The 23,884-nt window shown below is 45.1% G+C and overlaps 1 protein-coding gene across 1 annotated transcript in view; it reads right to left on the bottom strand.

The window, feature by feature from the left end:
* The window catches only part of LOC308436448 (uncharacterized protein C4orf51 homolog), a gene marked incomplete at both ends in the record, with an annotated part of 36,585 nt that extends 12,911 nt beyond the window's left edge, over window positions 1-23,674 (bottom strand). Inside the window, 2 exons of the mRNA XM_080937362.1 lie at window positions 10,989-11,069; window positions 23,442-23,674. Coding sequence (XP_080793488.1) covers window positions 10,989-11,069; window positions 23,442-23,674 — 314 coding nt within the window. The remainder of the gene's footprint in view (window positions 1-10,988; window positions 11,070-23,441) is intronic.
* Window positions 23,675-23,884: the final 210 nt, after the last annotated feature.

Here is a 23,884-nt window from a genome sequence, read left to right on the forward strand (position 1 = left end):
AGGCAGTGTTAGGAGAAGAGAGGGCTGTAAGCACCCCAGCCTGCTTCCAAACCCCACAGTACAGCTTGTCTTTGTTAGTGCTGACAAGCATACGAGGAAGGCCCCAGGAGAAGCAGTTCAGGCTCCCCTGCAAAGCTTAGTAGGAAACTCTTTCTCCCCTCACCCCAACGGACCTGTAAGGAAGGGCTTGTATCAGATGAGAAATGCTGAGCTCTGACTGCCAGATAATGGTGCAGGGAAGATGGTTGGAGGAAGGGCAGGCCCACTCTCAGTGGGTATATGGTGAGAGAAGAGTGGCCCATGGGCAGAAATGACACATTGAAGGTTGATGATTGTGTTGCCATCATGAAGAGGAGGAGCCAGGTCTCCTTCGTATGATTGGTGGACAGATTTCAGCTTTCCTCCTATGCTGTCCCTGTGTAGAGCCAAGGGTTATGAAAGCCATTCTCCTGGCCACTTCCTAGATGTCAGGACAGAAGGAGGCCTTGAGAGGGAGTATTGCCCAGATACCTCTGCAGGGCAAGAGCACTGTCTGCGAGACCCAACTAGAAAACTTATGTCCAAAGTCTTTCTCTTTGGGGATACCTAGCTCATCAGCTGCAACCTTCACCTGGGTGCCCCAACCTTTGGAAGAAAAGCTCTGGAAATGGCCAGTAACAGTATAAGCAAACATACTGTACTGGCTGGTTTTGTGTCAATTTGACATAAGTCAGAGTTATCATAGAGAAAGGAGCCTCAGTTGAAGAAATGTCTCCATGAGATCCAGCTGTAAGGCATTTTCTCAACTAGTGATCAAGGGGGAAGGGCCCAGCCCATTGTGGGTGGAGCCATGCCTAGCCCAGCCCATTGTGGGTGGAGCCATCCCTGGGCTGGTAGACCTGGGTTCTACAATAAAGCAGGCTGAGCAAGCCAGGGCAAGCCAGTAAGTGACATCCCTCCATGGCCTCTGCATCAGCTCCTGCTTCCTGACCTGCTTGCATTCCTGTCCTGACTTCCTTTGGTGATGAACAGCGATATGGAAGTATAAGCTGAATAAACCCTTTCCTCCCCAACTTGCTTCTTGGTCATGATGTTTGTGCAGGAATAAAAAACCCTGACTAAGACACAGATCAAGGCTTATTGACAGTAAAAACAATAGCACTCAGGAGCCACAAGATGCCCATGATGAGAAATAAAAGGTCTTTCCTACAGCTTGGGCCCCAGCCGCCCTCACGGAATCAGCAATCTACCTGCTCCCTTTCTTTCTCAGGCCGCATCACCCTTACCACCACTTTACTACTATAAACGTGAATGTTTCTCATTTAATCTGTCTGGTGAATTAGTTACTTTTCTGTTGCTGTAATAAAAATACTATATCCAAAGCGTCTTAGGGAAGAAAGTTCATTTTGGTTTGTGGTTCCAGAGGGAGAGTCCACAATGGTAGGAGTATCCTGTGAGGGCAGGGGATGGCGGCTGGATACATTGTCACACATACACAGGAAGCCGGAAGTAGGAGGTGCGGTGAGGCCTCACATCCCCTGGTGACATACTTCTTTCAGCAAGACTGCTCCTCCTATAGGCTCAACAACCTCCAAATAGTTGGTCCCCCAAACTGCAGACCAATTATGCTGATATGTAGGTGAGCCTGTGGAAAAAATTTCTCATTCAAACCATCACATTGGGCTGTCTGGTCCCCATGCGCTCATTGGCATCGCATAACACAAAATGCATTTACTAAACTTCAAAACTCCCCACCATCTTCAGCAATCTCAACACTGTTAAAAGTGCAAGGTGTCTTTTGAAACTCAAGGCAATATCTTAATGGTGCCCCGCCTGGTTAAATAAAAAGCAGTTTGCATACTTCCACCATACAATGGGGCAGAATATACATTCTCATTCCAACAGGGAGGAGTCGGGGCATAGTGAGGAAAGACTGGACCAAAGCAAGACCAATAAATAAATAACTCAACATATAGGGCTTCAGTTTCACAGGACTCAGATGCCTCTTCCCTCTGGCTCGCTAGCTTCTCTGCCTGTGACATATCTCTGCCCCCTCTAGTTCTTCTCCCTCTGTGCACTTTTTAGCAGACATCTCGAATCTGGCATCTCGAGCATCGTGCCATGTCCACCAACACCCACACTTCACGTTTACACCTGCACATCATGGCCCCTGGGGGCCTCCCCTCTGAGCCACTCTGACCCTGACCTCAGGGTCTCTCTAAGACTTCACAGAAAGAATTCATAACCTTTGCAATCTTCCATCTTTCTTGTCTCCCACACCAAATATCACGTGGATGGCTCTTTCCTTAGGCTATGAGCTGAGCTTGGAATGGGATCTTCCCCGTGTGAACAGTATTAGCATCAGATTTTATATGTGTTTGCTTCTAGGACTATTCCCCCAAACGCACGTAGTTTGGCTTTTCCTTTCACAGATTTTTGTCCCGAGGACACCCTTGCTGTCATTCTGAGGCTAAGATGGAGCTTTTCTTTAAGTGCTGCTTAACAATCATAGCCTCTTTTGTGCTTGACTTTGCTATGACATCAAGCTTCTGGAGTGTTCTTTTACCTCCAAATTGCACATTTTCATTTTTTTTCTGCCAGATTTTTGCTCCTTTTTATCGTAGATCTGTAGGAGAGAATCAGTAACAGCCACTCCATAGACTTCGTTATGCTGCCTTGAAACTTCCTCCACCCTAGAAATCAGTCGGCTAGGGTTGATTTTAGCTTCAGGCAAGTTTTTAGAACACTGGCAGAATGCGGTCAGCTTATCTGCCGTATAATGGCCTCTGTAGCACTGTTAATAGTCCTTGTTCCCCTCTGAAGCTTCATGTGTTGGGTCTTTCTATTCACCTTGCTCTCGGTACTACTCTTTAAGCTCCCATTAGACACTGCTTACAGCATTCGGTACATTTTCTAGTCCCAAGTTCCAAAGTCTTCCACATTCCCCAAACAACAAAATATTGCCGAGTTCTCCAGAGCAACTACCCCAGTTTTAGTACCAACTTTTTATTCAGACCGTAGGTACATATGTTGCATATTTGGGTTCTGCCGGGCTTCAGTCCATTAGGAACCTAGAACTGTCACTGCATAAGCAGTGCTGTGGGTGTGCTGCTCAGTCTTCAGTGTTACCACTCTGGTGGCTGCAACGTGAGGGGTGGAGGCTGTCATCTGAAACACATAACTGTAGAAGGTTGCCTCTACCAAATAGATTCTCGTTTTGAAATGGAATTTATGAATTTCCGTTGGGAAGAAAATCACAAATAAGTATTGGCTTCATAAGAAAGCATCACTGTGTTGCTTTGTCCAGCATTGATATGAGAGGTGGCGCCTAACTTTGCTGCAGTGTGATATGCCATGTTTGGGTGGCATCCATGGAGGCCTGCCCTTGTCTGAAGAGAAATGGGAGGGGAGTGGGGGGGGCAGGAACTGTGAGGGAAGTGGATGAGGAGGGGCAGGGACTGGGGGGGGGAGGAGGGAAGGGAAACTGCCCTCTGGATGCAACATATGTAAGAACAGTAAATTAAAAATGAATAAATAAGACAAACAGAAGAAATTGAGAGAGAGAGAGAGAGAGAGAGAGAGAGAGAGAGAGAGAGAGAGAGAGAGAGAAGAGAGAGAGAGTTAAAGAGCCAACAATAACCACTGGTGGACAATTGTAGAGTGTATCATAAGACTAAACACCTGAGAAAATCAACCCAGGGGACGGTTTATTGGGCTCCCATTTCAGCACTCCATTGCTCTGGGCTCCCGGTGGGACAGAAGAACACGCAGCAAGATATGGAGAAGCAAAGCTGGTCACTATGTGGCCGTCAGGAAACAGAAGTGAGAGAAAACCTCAGCCAGAGGGCTTCCTCATTTTATTCCTCCAACCCTTCAGCTTGAATGTGGTGCTGACTATATCAGGGTAGGCATTTCTGCCTCATCTATGCTCTGACTGGAAAAGTCTTTACAAACACACCCAGCAGCATCTTCGCCTGAGCTCCTAGGCATCTGTCAATCCAATCACAATGATAATCAAAACTGACTAACACAGGGATTCTGTTTTCTTCTGTGCAAGACACTGAAGATTCATGACATATAATACAAGTTGTTGGCTGCAGGAAGCTTATGTTTTAGATACAGGAAGGTAAGCAAACAGAAAGAGAGAAGGCCGAGTTCAGACAATTGTGTCCCTGAAAAAATAGTGGGTGAGGGTCCTGAGGCAAAAGCTGGCGTGGTATTAGCACATTTTCAAGTGAATACAATATAGCTGGAAGACACTGAATAAAATGAAGGGGAAATATGAGCTGACACTGGGGCCCTTCAGGCTTCAGTGAGGAAGTACGGTTTAACCCGAGTTTGACAGGAAACAAAGCAATGTCATCTGCTCATGCATTAGTATCTTCCTCTGGGAAATGGGTTGGGCAGGCAAGACATGACTTACAAGTTGTTATTGTTAATTCTTGCTGTTTTCTGAGGTTGTTTTCAGTAAGAATATGTCACAGAAGGATTAAAATGGGATTCAAAGAGAAGAAATGAGGTTTATTATAAATGGCATACACGTGGAAATCACATGACATATCATGCCTTCCTCCCCCAAACATTACTGATCCCTTCTTCATTTTTAAATTCTCTGTGCATAGGCATTTTGTCTGCATATGTGTAACCCTTACACATCTGGTGCCCAGAGAGATCAGAATTGGATTTTGGACCAAGGGAACTGGAGTTGCAAATGGTTGTGAGTCACCACGTAGGTGCTGGGAATCAAACCCAAGTCTTCTAGGAGAGCAGCCAGTTCTCTTAACTGCTAAGCCACCTCTTCCGTCTATTAATTGATTTGTGTCAATATTCTCCTAACCATTCTTTTTTTAATAATTATTTTTAAAATTCACTTTACATCCCAATCACAGCCTCCTCTCTTCCAAGTTCCACTCTTACAAATCCTTACCCCCATTGCCCCCACCCTTTCTCCTCAGAGAAGAGCCCCCCCTTATATACCACTCCACTCTGGGGCATCTAGCCCCAGCAAGATCCTAGACATTCTTACCCTTGTAAAAGACTGTTTACGGTAAGAGCAGTTCTAGGTAGCTGTTCAGAGACTGGGATTGCATTCTATGCTGATGAACTGTCCCAGCTCATCTTACTGCCTGGGTTGAGTGTGTTCATACTTCTAAGCCCCCTCCTGGTGCATGCTACATCGGAAACAGCAAACATGGGATAGAGACTAGTTTACCTTGTCTATGCAGCCTACTACAGAGTTGTCATGGACAGACAGACAGTTGGACAGACACTATTTGATAAGACATAACATAATATAATCCATTATAGCAGAGACTAAGTAGAAAGATGATTGGTTGTTTACTGGGTTTCAGATAACTGTTTTTTATTGGCTACTATTTTGTTCTTAGAATCAAAAGCCACTAAGTACAAGATACCATATGCTCTGCCCAGGGATCTCCATCAGAAAAGCCACACTTGAATCAAATACTGGGAAGAAAATTAATGTTAATGTGAGAGGAAAGCACCTCAGTGCAGACAGAGAAAAGGATGGAAGTCTTGGCAAGGTCTGATGAGAGCATATGAGAACCTCCTTCGACGGAAATTACCAATCACATCAAGAACATCTCAGGGGCTGCTAACAGAACCCAAGTGATAAAGTGCCTGCTGAGTACGCACAAGGATTAAAGTGGAGCTCTCCATAATCCACAGAGTTTGGGTCTAGTGGGCTGAAGAGTGACTCAGTGGTTAGCAGCACTGACTGGTCTTCTAGAGGACCCAAGTTCAAGACCCAACACCCACATGGTGGTTTACAAATATCTGTACCTCCAGTCCCAGTGCCGCCTTCTGGCTTCACCAGGCACTGCATACACATGGTGCACAAACATACATGCAAAAATTCATATGTGTGAAATTTAAAAAAAAAATTAGTTTGGTACTGTCTTAGTCAGAGTTTCTATTCCTGCACAAACATCATGACCAAGAAGCAAGTTGGGGAGGAAAGAATTTATTCAGCTTACACTTCCACATTGCTGTTCATCACCAAAGGAAGTCAGGACTGGAACTCAAGCAGGTTAGGAAGCAGGAGCTGATGCAGAGGCCATGGAGGGATGTTACTTACTGGCTTGCTTCCCCTGGCTTGCTCAGCCTGCTTTCTTATAGAACCCAGGTCTACCAGCCCAGGGATGGCTCCACCCACAATGGGCTGGGCCCTCCCCCTTGATCACTAATAGAGAGAATGCCTTACGGCTGGATTTCATGAAGGCATTTCCTCCACTGAGGCTCCTTTCTCTATGATAACTCCATCTTGTGTCAACTTGACACAAAACCAGCCAGTACAACTGACACCTTGCCAACTTGACACACAAACACTAACCCAAGATCTAAATAACCTTAAAAGTCCTAGAGTCTTTACAAATTTTTACATATTACAATTTCAATCCCTTTAAAATTTCCAATCTCTTTTAAAAATCAGAGTCTTTCTAAAATTCAGTCTCTTAACTGTGGGTTCCACTAAAATACTTTCTTCCTTCAAGAGGGAAAAATATCAGGGCACAGTCACAATCAAAAGCAAAATCAAACTCTAACTATCCAATGTCTGGGATCGACTTACAAACTTCTGGGCTTCTCCAAGGGCTTGGGTCACTTCTCCAGCTCTGCCCTTTGTAGCACACGCCTTGTCTCCTAGGCTCCAGCTGCCTGTTCTCCACTGCCGCTGCTGTTCTTGGTGGTCATCTCACAGTATTGGCATCTCCAAATCACTGCTGTCTTCTGCTAAAACTAGGCTTAACTAATAGCTTCTCATAGACTCTTTTCATGGTGCCAAGCCTCAACTCCTTTGCATGACCCCTTCAGTCCTGGGGCATTCAGTGCAACTGAGGCTGCACCTTCACCAATGGTCTTCCATGGCCTCTCACAGTGCCGAGCCTCAGCTGCTCTTCATGACCCCTTCATGCCTTCAAAACCAGTACTACCTGGCTGACTCTTACACATTACCAAGTCCAGCCACAGCATGAAGTACAACCTTGGCTATCTCTGAAACACAGCCTCTTTGTGCTCTCAGAAAACACTTCCCAAAATATTCCACCTCAGTTATGCTGGTCTCTTCTTAAACACCACTAATTTCTTAGCTCCCGCTGAACAGCATCAATAGTCCCAGTAATGCAAAGATGTTGCTTTAGTAGTTCTGGTATTTTTTTAATCACAGCAGATTCTTCAGCCCCAGCTAACCAAAACCACAGAATCTTCACAATCAAAATAACAACACCCCTGATAAGAGTCTTTAATCTTCCCTCTGAAATTTCACAAGACAGGCCTCCATCTTCTGCACTGTTCTCAACATTATCTTCCAAGCTCTTACAGAACATCCCACAGAGCTCTTACTACCTAATGGTTCTTCTGGCTCAAAGTTCCAAAGCCCTTCCATAGTCCTCCCTAAAACATGATCAGATTGTCACAAAAATACCCTACTATCATGGTAACAATTTGTCTTAGTCAGGGTTTCTATTCCTGCACAAAACATCATGAGGAGGAAAGCGTTTATTCAGTTTACACTTCCACATTGCTGTTCATTACCAAAGGAAGTCAGGACTGGAACTCAAGCAGGTCAGGAAGCAGGAGCTGATGCAGAGGCCATGGAGGGATGTTACTTACTGGCTTGCTTCCCTTGGCTTGCTCAGCTTGCTTTCTTATAGAACCCAGGTCTACCAGCCCAGGGATGGCTCCACCCACAATGGGCTGGGCTAGGCATGGCTCCACCCACAATGGGCTGGGCCCTCCCCCCTTGATCACTAGTTGAGAAAATGCCTTACAGCTGGATCTCATCGAGGCATTTCCTCAACTGAGGCTCCTTTCTCTGTGATAACGCCAGCTGTGTCAAGTTGACACAAAACCAGCCAGTACAGGCACAGTAGTGTAATCCTACCACTGAGGAGAACTAGTCAGCTGGTCTTCCTCTCTCAGTGAGCTTTAAGTACAGTGAGAGACCGTGGCTCAAAAAAAAAAAAAAAAAAAAAAAAAAAGGTAGAAAGTGACTAAGAAGAATACTTAACATTAACCTATGAATTCCACATGTGTATGCACACATGTGCACATTCACGGGAATACATGTACACACCATCTAGACATACACACACGCACAGAGGGAGAGACAGACAGAGACAGAGACAGAGAGAGGGGGCAGTGAGAGGCAGAAACAGAGAGAGAGCATGCAGTTACTTTGGGCTGGCAATGTAGCTTGTTTGATAGAGTGCTTGCCTCGCACGCTCAGATCCCCAGCAATTCATGAAGTTGGTATAATGGCTCATGCCTATTCTCCCAGCCATGAAATAGAAACAGGAGGATTTAGTTACATAGTTGGAGGTCAATTTGGGCCATATAAGATCTAGAGAAAGAGATGGGAGATAGAAAACAAAAACTGTAAGCTAGTACTGGTTGATTATTGCTGCTCAGATCAGCTCCTCTTGGAACGCCACCCATCTACCTATGGTCCTGTACAACAGCCATCGGACCACAGGTCATCACTGGGCTTAACTGGCGCTCTAGAGGCCACCAACAGCCACATGACTAGAACGGGATTTGAAGTGCTCAGGCGAGAGGCAGTGGCAGCTTGCCTTCCTATAAAGTGGCTCTCAGCCCTCCCAACGTTGTGACTCTTAAATGCAGTTCCTCCTGTTGTAGTGATCCCAGCCATAAAATTACCCTTGTTGGTACTTCATAACTGTAGATTTGCTACTGTTATGAACTGTAATGAAAATACCTGATAAGTAGATGGTCTTAGGTGACCCTGTGGAAGGGCTGCCCCGCCCCAGGTCGAGAACCCTTGCTGTAAACAATGTGAGCAAACTCCTAAACTCACTGATGTGAGTTTGGACCTGTCTTTGAGCTGCATAGTATGCTTTAACTGTTTTGTTTTTTCTTTAAAGCAAAGGGAACAAGATCTTGCCTGATTTTAACCACAATGTAAATGGCTATCTTTCCTATCAACAAACCGTAGAGCAACATGGAAACTCCATCTCAAAGTCTTCTCATAAATTCAAGTTTTATTAGGAAAAGAGAGCAGCAGCACCTTCCAATGAAAACAGCGAAAATTCTTTACCTCTATCAGTTTTCAAACACCCACAAGGCTGCCCAGAGACTCTCTCCCCACCCAGAACCCCCCCCCCCCATTAGCTCATTACAACTTTAAATAGCTCATCAAGTGGGCAGAATACCAGATATGCTATGGTGGGCTCAAATATCATTTGTGATTATGAGAATCTTTCTATTAACCCTTTAGAGACTCAGCTCTGAGAGATTTATTCACAACAATCTCTTTGTTTCTTCCTCAAAGTCAGACTTGGTGGCAGGACAGGCAGCCGCCACCTTCTCCAGGGTGCAGCTGTTGCCAGGATGTGACTGAGCAGCTGGAGAATCCAAGTCTGAGCTCTGGTCTCACACTGAGTGTGAGGAGGGAATGTCCCTTCCAGGACCAAGGGATGAAAGAATGGGCGTGTCTTCCTTACCCCTTAGACTGGAAGGGCTCTAGGATGCCAAGGGAAACACCAGGTGGACAGACAGCCCAACACAACATCATTTTGGCCTTTATATAAAGGAAGGCATTCTTCAGTTGAGTAGAAAAGCTGCAGGTGGGGTTTTAATGTATTATTAAACTACTTAATGTATTAACATATTTACTATACTGTATTTAATGTAACTACTTAATGTGTTATGGAACATCTAGTGTTAAGTGGCTAAAGTAGGGAGGCAGATACTGGCACCAGGACCGACAGCAGATGAGTCCTTGGTGTCTTACCTGAGCATGGCGTATAAGCAGAGCTCAGAATTTTATCCATAAGCACCAGGCTCTGCTGGAAGGCACAGTCTAGAACTAATATGGGAGAAGGGAAAACTCAGAGTAACTGTCTCTTTTATGAGCAGTATATCTTGAGTAGAACACGGTTACTCCCTTCTGAGAGGGATCTTGCCTTTTTAGCAAGTGGAAGCCACATGGGGGCACACCTGGGATCCTGGAAGAAGAGGAGAAAGATGCAGAAGGATGGTTGGATGGGGTTCTTCTCACACTGGAGCAGAGTTTGATGTAAAAGCGAGATGACAACATCTTTGTGGGCGCCGAAACACCCACAGGGAAACTTCAGCACATCACACTGATCAACAACTCAACAGCGATGGATTGAAGATCCAGAGCGAACCATTTGGCTTGCCCGGTGTTACAGCCAAGGCAGTGCAGCTCAATGCCAAGAGAGATCTCAGCCTAGCCTTTTCTCATGGGGTAGGAGAGAGCAATGAGTGAGCCTCTGGCTTCTCTTACCATGCTAGATGGCCACCAAAAGTCTTAATTCTTCCCGAATCTACTCAGAATTCTGGGGTGGTCAGAACCCTGGTGCTGAGGCAGGTCGAAGGTAAGGAACAGAGGCAAGAACTCAAACCAGCCAGGGCCTAAAGCTCAGCAAAGAATCCTGGCTCCTACTTCCTGCTTCAGGAGTTTCTCCTGTAGGCCTACTCAGGAGCTGCCAGGGACTGTCACTTGCAGAGCACCTCAGCTGACCCACAGAAACCTCAGAATTCTCAAGCTCACCATTCCTCATAGCCAGCCCCTACGTGTGCCCCACAGGTAAAAAGTGCATTGCCAAGGAGATGCCAGGGGTTTGCATGTATGCTGGCTGTGCAGATACCGAACACACATGTGTACACCATACACATATGCACACGAGCTCACACATATACGATCAAATACATATGTGTACCCCACACACAAATTCACAAAACACACACCATACACATATAAATACCACACACACACACACACAGGGACACATACTTACTGTACACACACCTAACACAAACACATACCCAACACGCAGTTATGTGAAACAATTGATTAGCATTCACACAATAATCACTTTTTAATGTGAACACTTATCAGAGCATCCCGTTGCATAACCTAGTGTTCCCAGATTGCATTCACTAGGCTACCTCCGTTAAGTAGAGGAGAAGGGCCTGGAGGGCTGCCCGTGGAGGAGCTGATCACCGACTGACCTTTGCCATCTTCGGCCTCCTGGGAAACAGCCTGGCCGGGTGGAGTGTCGTAGACAGGGCTGTCTGGCAGTGGTGTCCTAAAGAGACCCAGAGGGAGAGACAGGTCACACACCTGTGGGCTGACCAATCACACGGAGCCTAAAGATTTGATTTCCCTTTGGGTCTTCAAGGCTCTGCCACTTTTCTCCTCTCGCTGTACTCCTGCCCTCACCCACAGTCCCATTAAATCAACCCAAGCTGAAATTCTGCACAGCCTTTAGGGATTCGTTTGCGCTCTGATTTGTCATAAAAGGGGAACATTCTCATCTCTGCCTGCAAAGCTCAAACATTAAGTTCATAATTACTTCAGCAGGATTTATGAGTGTTTCTCCAGGGAGTTGCTTTCAAAATAAGATAAGTACTATGCATGGGATAAGAAAGATTACAGTAATTACATTGGTTTTCAAATAAAATGTAATGGCAGTGGGGTGATGTGGGGACTCGCAGATGCTGTGTCTATCCTGTGAAACGCATCTGTAACTCAGTTTCCCTGCACTCAGATATGACATTCCTTATCAGCAAGCTGAGGCTCTTTAGGAATGAGGGGGCATTCTGCCTGGAACGCAAAGACAGCCTGCACAATTTCACGCTAACAAGCTGAAGGTCCTTTGATTAAGGAGGGAGGGGGTTAGAACCCTGGGCACCTGGAGCTAAGGTGAGGAAGACACAGCGGGACTGAAACTGACATAGAATCCTGAAATGCTTCTACTGTGCCGGCATTTGCATCACAGGCAAGCCACTCCCCCTCAGACGGGCTGGGAGCCCACCTGAGTCTTTCTCCTACTGCCCCTCCCAGAGCAACAGAATCATCACAGGCTACTGCTTCTTTTAATTTGCGTTCTGAGCTCAGCACCCACTGATTTTTCTCTCAGTAGGTTTGGGGTTTATGATCCTGACACAAAGAGGGAGAAAGTATTATGGCCTTTGTAGGAATCACCCCTTTTTATACTATACCACCTTTGCTTCATATATATTTAAAACATTACCAAATACTGTGGTTTGGTTAGTTTTAAAATATTACATTTTATTATGTAATAAATAAAAGGGACCAAGATATGGCTCAGTAATTAGAGCACTGGAGGGACTCAAGTTCGATTCCTAGTACCCACATGGCAGCTCATAATCAATCACCTGTGAGTCAGTGCCTCTATGACCTCTGAATATACAGGTAACACACACATATGTGAGGACAAAACACTCATACACATAAGAAATTTTAAATTATGTCATTGGAAATATAGGATATGTCATTTTTTCCTGCATGTCTAGAATGAAAAGGAGCAAGCGGAGGAAGGAAAAACACAAATGTGCAGTTTGAGGAGAAAGGGGGCACCAGGAAGTATAATGGAGTCAAGTCCTGCACCCAGGACATGAACAGACTAGAGACAAAGGAAGAGGTGCCCTCAGTACAGGACCCACCAGCTAAGCTTCTGACTTGTGAAAAGGAACTAAAGAACATCTTAGCAGTGAAGGAAACCACGGAAGACAGGAAGCTGGTGAAGATGTAATCGAACAGGGCCATGTTCCAGCCCCAGCAAGCAGCAGAACTTGGCAGCTTCCCAGACAAGTACAGAGGAAAAGGGCCGTGGAATCGCCCCTTACAGCTAAGCAGAGCCACCAAGCCCAAGCAGATATCAGGAGTGTCCCTGTGTGAAACCTAGAGAGGCCTTTGCACTAAGCTATGAAGGTGAAGCTTGGGTTGCTGTGGAGACCGCAAGATGTTGGAGATGCTGGAACTGTGAGACACCTGCTGAAAGGGGCTGCAAACAGCCCAAGAGAAAGAAGTGTGGCGGGCAGGAAAGCCGAAAGGAGTTGGAGATCTGAACAGCGCTTTGACATCAGATGTGGAGATGACAAGCTGGAGTTTGCCCAGCTGCTTTTCCGTCTTGCTTTGATCCAGTTTCCTCCCTGTGCTTATCTTCTTCCTTTTTGGAATGGTCATGTATGTATATCCTGTGCCATTGCATGTTACAAGTATGTGATCTGGTTTTCAATTTTGATTTTACGGGGGCTACATTTAAGAGACCACCATGAGTCTCAGAAGAGTCTTTGAACTTTGGACTTTTAAACCATTCTGAGACTGTTACGGGAACTTTTGAAATTGGACTGAATGCATTTTTGCATTATGGTATGACTTCAAGCCTGTGAGGACCAGGGAGTGGAATGTGGTGGTTTGAGTAGGAATGGTCTCCGAAGGCTCATAGGTTTGCATGTTTGCTTGCTAGGGAGTGGCACCATTAGGAGGTGCGATCTTGTTGGAGGCCTAGTGGCTCTCTCTTTTTCCTGTTGCCTGTGGATCTAAAGAGGTAGAGCTCTCACATCCGGCACCAAGTTTGTCTGCGTGCCACCACACTGATAATGGACCAAACCTCTGTAAGCCAGCTCCAACCAAATGCTTTTCTTTATAAGAGTCTCTGTGGTCACAGTGTCTCTTCACAGTAGAATATTAGCTGGATAGGAGAGGGAATTTGGGCATCCTCAAGTTTTGGCACCTTCGGGGGTCCCTAGAAACAGTCTGAGGACACAGAGGCAACTGTAGAATTTATTCTGTATTTTTCCTGTGTTTAGGATTTTTTAGGGTTTTTTTCATTTGTTTGTTTTCCTGTCTTTTCTTTCTTTCTTTCTTTCTTTCTTTCTTTTTTTTTTTTTTTTTTTTTTTTTTTTTTTTTTTTTGCCTGTTATGAAGAATGTTGCTAGGAATAGATTTATACATGTCTCTTGTCATACAAGTGGAAATGCATTTCATAGAGCAGATGCTTGGGAGGGAAGCTAAGTCATAGAACAGCACCGATGCTAGATAAGGCAGAGCTGCGTTTGCAAGAATCTGCACCACTGTGCTTTCCTGCCAGCCACTTATGGGCAACCCTCGGTTTGTGGGGTTCTGAGTTAAAATGTCATGCTTTTGCTAGCTTGTCTTGTATATGCTAGCTGGTCTGTTTTAGTTGAACAGAACATAATTTTAAAGAATCCAGTTTATCTAACATTTTCCTTGGGGTCAGCGATTTTTGTGTCTGTTTAAGTAATTTTTTCCAAGGCGAGTGGCTCAGCAGGAGCTGAGGAGGTTTCTGGAATCCATGTAAACATGGAAGAAAGACCTGACTCCACAAAGTTGTCTTCTGACCTCCACACACATGCCTCACCTCCTGGACCATCACACACACACACACACACACACACACACACACACACCCCTAATAATAATAATAACAATAATAATAAATAATAATAATAACAATAAAGATCTCTCTTTGCCATCAAGGTAGCCTCCACTTTAGCACCAAATATTTCACGGCTAACATGACTTCAGCTCACTAGCTAGAGCTGGAAGCACAGCCTTTCTCTGACACCTCTTGTATAAATGGAGCGCTGATTAAAGGCATAGCGTTGTTTCTGTCCTTTATTCTGTACTCCTTTGCTGAGTTCTACCTTATTGTAGTTCTGTGTCTGCATGTCCCAGTGTGGGTTTGCATGTATGCATGCAGTGCTGGGTCACACAGAAGACAATGTGACATTTCCTGTGGTTTCAGTTCAGGTGTTAGGAATGGAACCCAGGTCTCCCCAAGAGCAGTACATGCTCTGAGCTGCTGGGCCGTCTCTCTGCTCTTTTCCTCCACTCCGTTGGCGCTGTTTGTTGACCTAGCTTTGTGTCACGCTACTGTCCAAGGTTTAACTGCTCTTCCTAAGCTACAGTGAAGTTTTCTATCTGTAGAACAGGTCCTCATATCCGGTTCCTTGCTAAGAATATCTTGGCTGTATCACAACACTTTTTGTTTTCATATAAGCATTAGAATCACCTTGTCAAGTTCTAAGAAAAAGAGGCTATTAGAATAGCATGGGATTCATAAACTGGGGGAAACGACAGTTTTGAGATATTGAGTCTCCCAGTCTATGAAAATGGCTTATCTCTCTCTCTCTCTCTTAGAAGTTCTGTGTTTTCCAACAGTAGTGTATAATTTGCTGAACAGAACTGGACAGGAACTAATAAGGTGTGTAGGGTGATGGGTGTGAATGGGAGTGTTGGGTGGGTGGGAGTGTCAGAGTGGGTGGGAGTGTCAGAGTGGGTAGGAATGTGGGGGGTGGGAGCATTTCGGTGAGTGGGAGCAGTGGGGGGTATTAGCAGTGTGGAAGTGAGGGGTGAGTGGGAGTGGGAGGGGTGAGAGTGAGGGGGGAGAATGGGGAGGTGGGAGCATCGGGTGGGTGGGAGTAGTGGGGAGTGGGAGCGGTTGGGGGGTAGTGGTGGGGGCATGGGAGTAATAGGAGACATGGAGTGGATAAGAGTTGACAGGAGTGAACAGAATCGGCTGTGGGTGAGAAAGATGGGAGAGGGGGGTCCTCTTTCCCAGAAGGACCCCCCCCAGATCTCAAGTAAAACCCTCTCTCTCTCAAGTTGCCTTAGTCAGAGCACTTAAACACAGCACCAGGAAATTACCCCAAGGCAACTCCTCTATGACACACACACAGTTCCTGCCATAACCCACATTCCTCGCTAGAGCCGCACGTTTGTTAGCGGATGCTGGGGAGATACCCACAGTCCATAGCGATGTGAACACTCCATGTTTGGTCCACTGTACAATGTTTGCATTCTTCATCACACTATCACATAGAATATTTTCACTGTCTGTGCTCCAGCCCCTTATACCCCCGATTTCAGCAACCTGTGGGATTCACCGATACGTTTACGGACCCCGTAGTCTTGTCTTGTTTTTCCAACAATCAGTTAGTCATGCGTGCAGAGTGCCTTCACTCAGTAACACATACATGTCTTTGTGCCTTCTCATCACTGCTGTCACCACTGAGTAATATTACGTCATACATGTGCACCACCGCTTACTACGGACCTGCAGAAACACAACACAGTTCCCTTCAGGTTTTGGTGGTTGGAAATTTGTGTGTTTTTTGTATAGACATATCGTTCCGATTCTTTGGATTAATACCAAAGGGTACGACTGCTAACGGCCACAGAAGCAATACAGTTTGGTTTTCTGTCACTGCCAACCATCTTCCAGGCGGGCAAGCTGCTTTGTATTTTCACAAGGACAGTCCCGGCTGCTCCATGCTCTTGCCACCATTATTGTGTATGAGCTTGTGTGTGTGTGTGTGTGTGTGTGTGTGTGTGCGTGTGTGAGTGAGTGTTCATGCCTGTTTGTGCACACTCGAGTCAGAAGAGGGCCCCCTCCTCTATTGCTCTCCTATTTATTTGAGGCAGACTCTCTCTCTCTGAATCTAGAGCCTGCACTTTCTCAGCTAGACTGGGAGCCAGCAAACATACAAGCATGATGTATGTGTACATACATACATACATACACATGTATGCATACAGTTGCTAATAGGTTCTAGGATTGGAACTCTGGTTCTCATGATTGTACCCCAACTGCTATTAACCTGTGAGCCATTTCTCCAGCCCAGATGTTGATTATTCTAAGGGTATGTAGTGGAATTTCATTGTCATTTTAATTGTATTTCCTTGATAACATAAAATGTGTGTATCTTCTTTGGCAAGGTATCTGTCAGCCTTTGATGCACTGTAAAATTAATATTGTCACTATACTTTAAGAGTTTTTCCAGAGTCTTGGATCTATCAACCAGAAGACCTACCAGAATAGATCTTTTTCCAACTATTTCTACCTGTTTGTGGCTTCTTTTCTCATTCTCTTGATATTGTGTTCTTTAGAGAATTTTTAATGACCAAGAACCAGCCTGTCATGATAACCCCAAGGGTTAGTGCACACATACCTTGTCAGTAACCAGCAACTCTTTCATTGGACCTAAGACTCACTGCAAAAGAGGTAAATCATGCCTGGTACTGAAATCCTAGCCAACTTCTCAGGACGAGTGAAGTCATGGATCTTGGAAGAGAGCCTACAGCCACCGCTTTATTAAAAGCAGAATCTGTAACTACACTCCGTTTGTCCTTAGTCAACGGGTAAGTATAGTCCTCACCCACATCAAGGAAACGTCTCTTTGAATTACAGAAAAGTACAATTAACCAAAATGCAGAGCTGTGGACCACAGTCTCAATGGATATATCTACACTACAACTCCTACACCTAAGGTCAAGATGAGAGGACAGAAAGAGTGTAAGTGCCAAAGAAACAGAGATTTGCTGCTGGATTGTGTCTCCTAGGAATGTCAGAAGCCACACCCATAAGTCTCATCAAAGGGACAGGTGAGCAGGAGCTGAACAAAGGACAATAGATTTGCTAATCTGAACCAGATGAGGGAGGTCAGGGGAGAAGCCCAGGATGCTTCAGTTCTACACACACACACACACACACACACACACAAAGAGGAAGGCTGAGAGTGGGGAGATCTTACCCAGGGAAGAGCATGGCAATTGATTATCCTATGCCAAACGGTCAGCCCTGAATATATATAAGTATATATCAAGCAAATAGTATGTAGGAATTTAAGGTGTGTGTGTGTGTAAAACAACAACTAATAAAAAGAGGTTATGAACTTGGAAGAGAAGAAGGAGGGGGTATATGGGAGGCTTCAGAAGGAAGGAACTATATTATAATCTCAAAAAATTTAAAAAGTAATTTAAAATTTGTAATGAAGTCCAGTTTCACCAACAGTTTCATTTTATTCCCTCCAAATCACAAGGCCATCTAGACTTTAATAACCTGGAAGTTTTTAGGGTTTTGCATTTTACACTCAGAGCATTGACCAGTTTGAGTTTTTGTCTATGTCTAGATCTCTTAACCCCACACATCTGTTCATCTGTTCTATCCATCCTTAATATTTCTTTTTTTTTGCTTCTTACCAAAGATAAACAAACAGTACTTTATATGCATTTGTTTCTGGGCTTTGTTCTGCCCCAAACATCTATTTACCTGGTCTTTCACCTGCATCATGTACTATGCACGTTCTGCTAGAGCAGATCTCACAGACAAGTAATATTAGTCCTCCACTATATTCCTTTACAGCATATGTTAGTTGTTCTTGTTGATTTGCCTCTATAAATGTTGGACTCCATTTTTGGGTGCTCTCAAAATAAATGCTGGGATTTTAACTGGGATTGCATTGAACTCACACACTGTGCTGGTTAGTTCTGTCCAATGAGACATAATCTAGAATCGTCGGGAAGAGAACCTTAATGAGGGGCTGTCTAAATCTGCTTGCCCCTAGGCATGGCTGTGGGGAATTACCTTTACTGTTCTAGCTGTACACTGTAGGCGTTACACTCCCTAGGCTTGGGATCCTGTGCTAGCTGCACACTGTAGGCGTTACACTCCCTAGGCTTGGGATCCTGTGCTAGCTGTACACTGTAGGCGTGACACTCCCTAGGCTTGGGATCCTGGACTGTGTAAATACAGGAAGAAGACTGAGCACTAGAAAGCAAGAATGCTTTTATTCTCTCTCTGCTCTGAACGGTGGCTGTGCCAAGCTGCTTCGAATGCCTCCTGCCCTGATATTCCATACTGGTGGGCCTTAACGTGGGCTAATGAGCCATTTCTCCTTTATGTTCCATTTGTCAGGGCCTTTTATCACAGGATCAGGAAAGAACAAGACCCTTATTAAGTTGATGCTATTAACTCTTTTTAACCATGAACACGGAACATATTTGGTTAGCTATACTATGGTTTCTTGCATCAAATTCTTAGTTTTCCTTAGGTGGGCCTTATAAATATTGTGAAAAAAATTTATTCACAGTTTTAATTTTGAGGGGGCTGCTAACATAAGTGGTGTTAAAGTTTTAGACTCAGTATCAGTCTCCCTGCATGGCCAGAGAGTCGTAGCAACTGTGTAAGGGGCTCTTTGCTCAGCCTAGGACCACTGTCTCCTGCTCTTTTACCTCCAGGAATTTTGCATGTCTTTTGCTGTTGATGCTTTGATTTTCTTCCCTGATGATTGTAATCTCTGCCAATGAAGCTTTGTCTGTCACCTGCCAATCCACCTGTCTTCTGTTTCCTTTTTTTAAAGTTAAGTTTAGAACACATTTTTATGCGTGCATTTATTTATTTACTTGTTGCTCTTCATCCAGGTTGACTTTGAACTGCTATGTAGCCCAGGATAGCCTCTGTCTACCCAGGTCTAGGATTACCCCTGTACTTCACTATACCCAGCATTAGATTAGCTTTAGATTAGCAATGATACTGTAATGATAATGCAAGGAGATGCCATATACCCTCTATTGGCTGGTTTTGCGTCAACTTGACACAAGCCAGAGTTATCACAGAGAAAGGAGCCTCAGTTGAGGAAAGGCCTCCATGAGATCCAGCTGTAAGGCATTTTCTCACCAAGTGATCAAGGGAAGAGGGCCCAGCCCATTGTGGGTGGAGCCATCCCTGGGCTGGTAGACCTGGGTTCTATAAGAAAGCAGCTGAGCAAGCCAGAGGAAGCAAGCCAGTAAGTAACATCCCTCCATGGCCTCTGCATCAGCTCCTGCTTCCTGACCTGCTTGGGTTCCAGTCCTGACTTCCTTTGGTGATGAACAGCAGTGTGGAAGTGTAAGCTGAATAAACCCTTTCCTCCCCAGCTTGCTTCTTGGTCGTGATGCTTTGTGCAGGAATAGAAACCCTGACTAGGACACACCCCCGCACCCAGATACGGTCATGACTTATGTCCATGTAGCTTATTCGTGATGCCGATGAGCCAGTGCTGACACACAATTGCCTAGCGTCTATATCTCATATAGATGCATTTACTGAGTTTTCCTTAATGCCATTCCTGTTTCAGGGTCCCCTTCAGAATGCGTTCAGCAGCCATCTCTCTGTGTCGTGGTCCTGAAGAAGGAAGAGCAACAGTGAGAACTGCTGGTTAGCTGGTCTGTGGGATGCTTTTGAATGACGTGTTCTCTTCACAATCTCAGGAAGACAATGTGTTTTGGGTACAAAGGTCGTAAGCTGGCTGCCAGCCTTGTGCACATCAATACAGTACAGTGCAGCTTGTCACTGCTGACATTAACCTTGGTTGGCTGGTTCAAATAATGGCGTCATGCCTGCCAGGTTTCCTGTTTGTAAAGTTTCCCATTTTCGACATTCACTCATCTCACACTTGAATAGTCACCCCATCTTGTTAGAGACAGTCAGACAAATAACACGACACTCTTCTGTGTGGGAATGAGGTCCTTTCCCCACTAGTGTATTTATTCAGTCATATGTTGAGTATAGACTGTGGATATTTATTTGGTACATTGGGTTTATTTTGCCTCAGTAACTTCCGGCTTCCCTCGATATGTCCCACCAGCTCTGCTTCATTCCTTGGCATTTTAAGTTTCCACTGCTACGTGCTCCATGACTACTGTGTCCATCACCTGAGTCTAAGGATCAGTGTGTCTCTGTGTAACTCTTCTTTTGTACTGGAGGAAACTTAGCAGGGACGGAACTCAGGCTCTTGCAGAGCATTGCGTGGAGGCCTTTGTGTAACACTACCCTGACATGAGCTGAGAAGAATCTACTTCCTCCCAAAGGAAAAGCACATGTACACTAGCCCGTGTGCAGAGACACATCACACATTCAACTATTTCTACATATCATTATCTCTAAGTATACGACACTACGCAGGGCTCCAATTTTGATCAGAGGCATTTCTAGACTCTACTTGCTACTGTTTCCTCCCCGACTCCAATAAGAGCCACCCCTTTCCTCTTGGATTCCGGCTTGTATGTATGGTGGCTTCGGAACTGCTGCCCAGAGCCAGTGGGAAAGGACTCCGCCAGAGACAGTTCTTCTGCAGCTCTTTCATCTCCACAGTCCCTTCCAGCTTCCACAGTTGCTGAGATCGGTCTTCAGTCACATGCCCTGTGAGCTCATCTCAAATATATTCAGATTGTTTTTCAAGTTCTTTATTCTACTCTCAGCCTTCCCAAACTCCTAACTGTCTTCTTCATTTGCATAAAGTTTACTTGTGTTATGGAGTGCTATGTGCTCTGACAAACATTAAATGTCTCCTGTTCACCATTATGGCATTACACACAAGTTCACAGACCTGAAACATCTGTGGCTTTAATCTGTCTAACTCTTGGCCATCCTCCGGAAACACTGTTTGCAATATACAACATGTAACTTCATACTTCTTGAGGTTATAGATATGAATGTACGACTCATCCATAGCTTTTCATAGCCCGATGTGTCATTTCTCTCCTTCTCCTCTTCCTCTTCTTCAATCATTGAATCATTGTATGGATGTAGCAGAGTTTGTCTATTTCCTATTGGTTCCTCTCAGTTTTTGTTAGTTACAAGGAAAAGTATCATAAAGGTTCTGTGTTGGTTTTGTGTGGATGTATACTATGTTTTTCTGCTCCTAAGAAAATACCTAAGTGTGTTTTGGGGATGATGAAATAAAACTGTTTTGTTTTGTGAGACACTGTCACCAGCTTTGCTTAGAGGATCAATCCATATTTGTCCCTTCTACACACCAGAGCTTCATGTTTCCTGATGGCTTTTCCCTCATCTAATGACTCTGAAGGATCATCTGTTCTTAGGTTCACTGTATCTAATTTAAGACCTTAAGCATAGTAGGATCTAAATAAATATTTGATTAACGAATGTACAGCTTCAAGACTTTAAAGGGGCTGTAGCTCAGCATCTGTCTAATGGGAGTGAGCTTTTAATGCCACCACTGCAAAACAAAACAGCAAATCGTTGTTATACCACAAGGTTGTCTTGGCAGACAGTTAGGGTTGATCCTAACCTTTGCATTACTTGTATCATTGCAGGCTCCTTACCACCCATCTTGGTCCCCTCGGCACAGGTGGAGGTTTTGTGTACATTACAAATTTTATGAATTAAAGCTGCTTCAGAATGGAATGGTTGGGGCTTCCCCCAAGCATCATCTCCTTCGGGATGCTAATTTCATCCCTTGCTGAGATGAAATACTCTGCCCAAAGCAGCTTAAGAGAGGAAAGGGTTTTTCCCATCTTACACTGACTGCTGGTCACAGTCCACTGGTCACTAAGGAAAGTTAGGGCTGCGAACTAAGCAGGGACCTGGAGCATGACCGTGGAGGACTGTCACCTGCTGGCTCGCTGGCCGACTCACTCACAGGCTCATGCTTAGCTTTCTTTTATAGCCCAGGATGGCCTACTTGGGGATGGTATTGTTCACAATGGATGAGCATTCCAACATCAATCAATAATAAAGGCAATTCCTCACACACACGCCCACAATCTGACCTAGGTTTTCCTCAGTTGAGACCTCCCTGTCAGATGACAGTAGATGGTGGCAAAGTTGGGAACACATGTTGTGAGGCTCAAGATGTCATTGCAGACACGGGGCAAACACAACATGATTGAAAACTGTCGTGTTCTATGTACAGCAGTACTTTCCTGCCTTGATGTGTTTAAAATGAACGCTTCCGTTTTTATTCTAATGCCCATGACGCCCCACGTTCCTGTGAGCAAGCTGAGCATCCACGCCTATAAAACCTTAACACGGACGATCTCATAGGGCCATTAAAAAATGCCTCTCTACAATTTCACATTTTTAATCAAACAGCTTTTGCTTGGAATGTTAAGAAGGCATTTCTCCTCTGGACTAAAATTAGTAAAGAAAAAGATTAAAAACAAAAATATTAGTGCATGTAGTCGGTACTCTGCAACTGAACTCGGTCTGCCCTTCCTCCCTCTCACTGTGGCTTCTTAGCATCTGATGGAACAGCAGAGCATGAGAAACAAAGTTCGCATCATGTGCATTTTCACCACACATGTATGCATTTTAAAGTCTATTAAATATATTTTTAAAAACAAATGACCAACCCCGCTTGCCATTGTTTAATATTTACGTGGGCCTATCGCAGGGCCTGGCTTCCCAGGAATCCCTTAGAAATATCTTAGGGCCTGAGCTCTTGTAGGCACCCGTAAGTCCTGATATGCAGTGATGGCTGCTTTGCCAGCTTCCCACAAAGAGGAAGACATTTTAGGCCCAGGGATGTTGGTAGATGCTTGCCTCGCATTAAGGAAGTTCCGGGGTGGATCCCAGAGCCACACACGAAGCTGGGCTTGTCGGTTTATGTCTGTGTGTCCTGTGCTAAGGAGGTGGGAGAGGACCCAGCGTTTTGGGTTGCCCTGGGCTTCAGAATGAGTTTCAGGCCAGTCCGGGATAACAGGGTACCCTGCCTAAGGGGCTGCGGGTGGGGAGAAGATGGCTCTGAAGAGAACAAACCCAAAGACAAGAGTTTGGTTCCAGGAACTCATCAGAGAACTGATTCTGTTAGTTGTCCTCTGGCCATGTGACCAAACACACACAATAAACCAACGTAATAAGAAACAGGCTCACAAACAAACAATATCTACATTACTTAAACACTTGGAGTTTTATATACATTGTTATATACCAATTCGGGTTGTAGCTGAACTGGAGGCGACATATACACAGAGAAGCAGATGTCTTAACATCTTTGAAGTGGCCCGAGCTCTACAATACCCTTTCCTAACAGCACCGGCCTGAAGAGCGACAAAGGAATCTTACGGTTTGTGTTCAGACTGTGGCTGGCCTACTCTCCGGGCCAGCCGGTTGCAGGCGGCCTCATCCAGCTGCTTCTCCCGGTAACTCCCTGAGTAGGTTGTCACCGAAGAAGCGGACCACTGCGTCTCGTCCCGCCACAGTTCTCGGGCCTTGCTTCGGATCAGCTCGAACTCGGTAGAAGAGAGAGGGCTAAAGGGAAGCAGGACTTCCGGGGCCAAGTACAAGAAATGCGACATGGCCGTGTGTGGACAGAGCAACGGCGTTTGTTCCCTTCTAGTAGCAGGAAACTTGACTGAGCGCACCGAGCTTCAGAAGCTTGACAGCTCACAGAAGACGGGCAGCTTTAGGTCCAGTTGCCAGGCAACAGATCACAAAGTTCCACAAGGCGTTTGACCGCTCCAACCGCACGGATTTTCACTATAAAACTTTGAGCCTTGATCGAAGAA

Source organism: Micromys minutus (genome assembly GCF_963924665.1).
Source record: "Micromys minutus genome assembly, chromosome: 24".
NCBI classification, from domain to species: domain Eukaryota; kingdom Metazoa; phylum Chordata; class Mammalia; order Rodentia; family Muridae; genus Micromys; species Micromys minutus.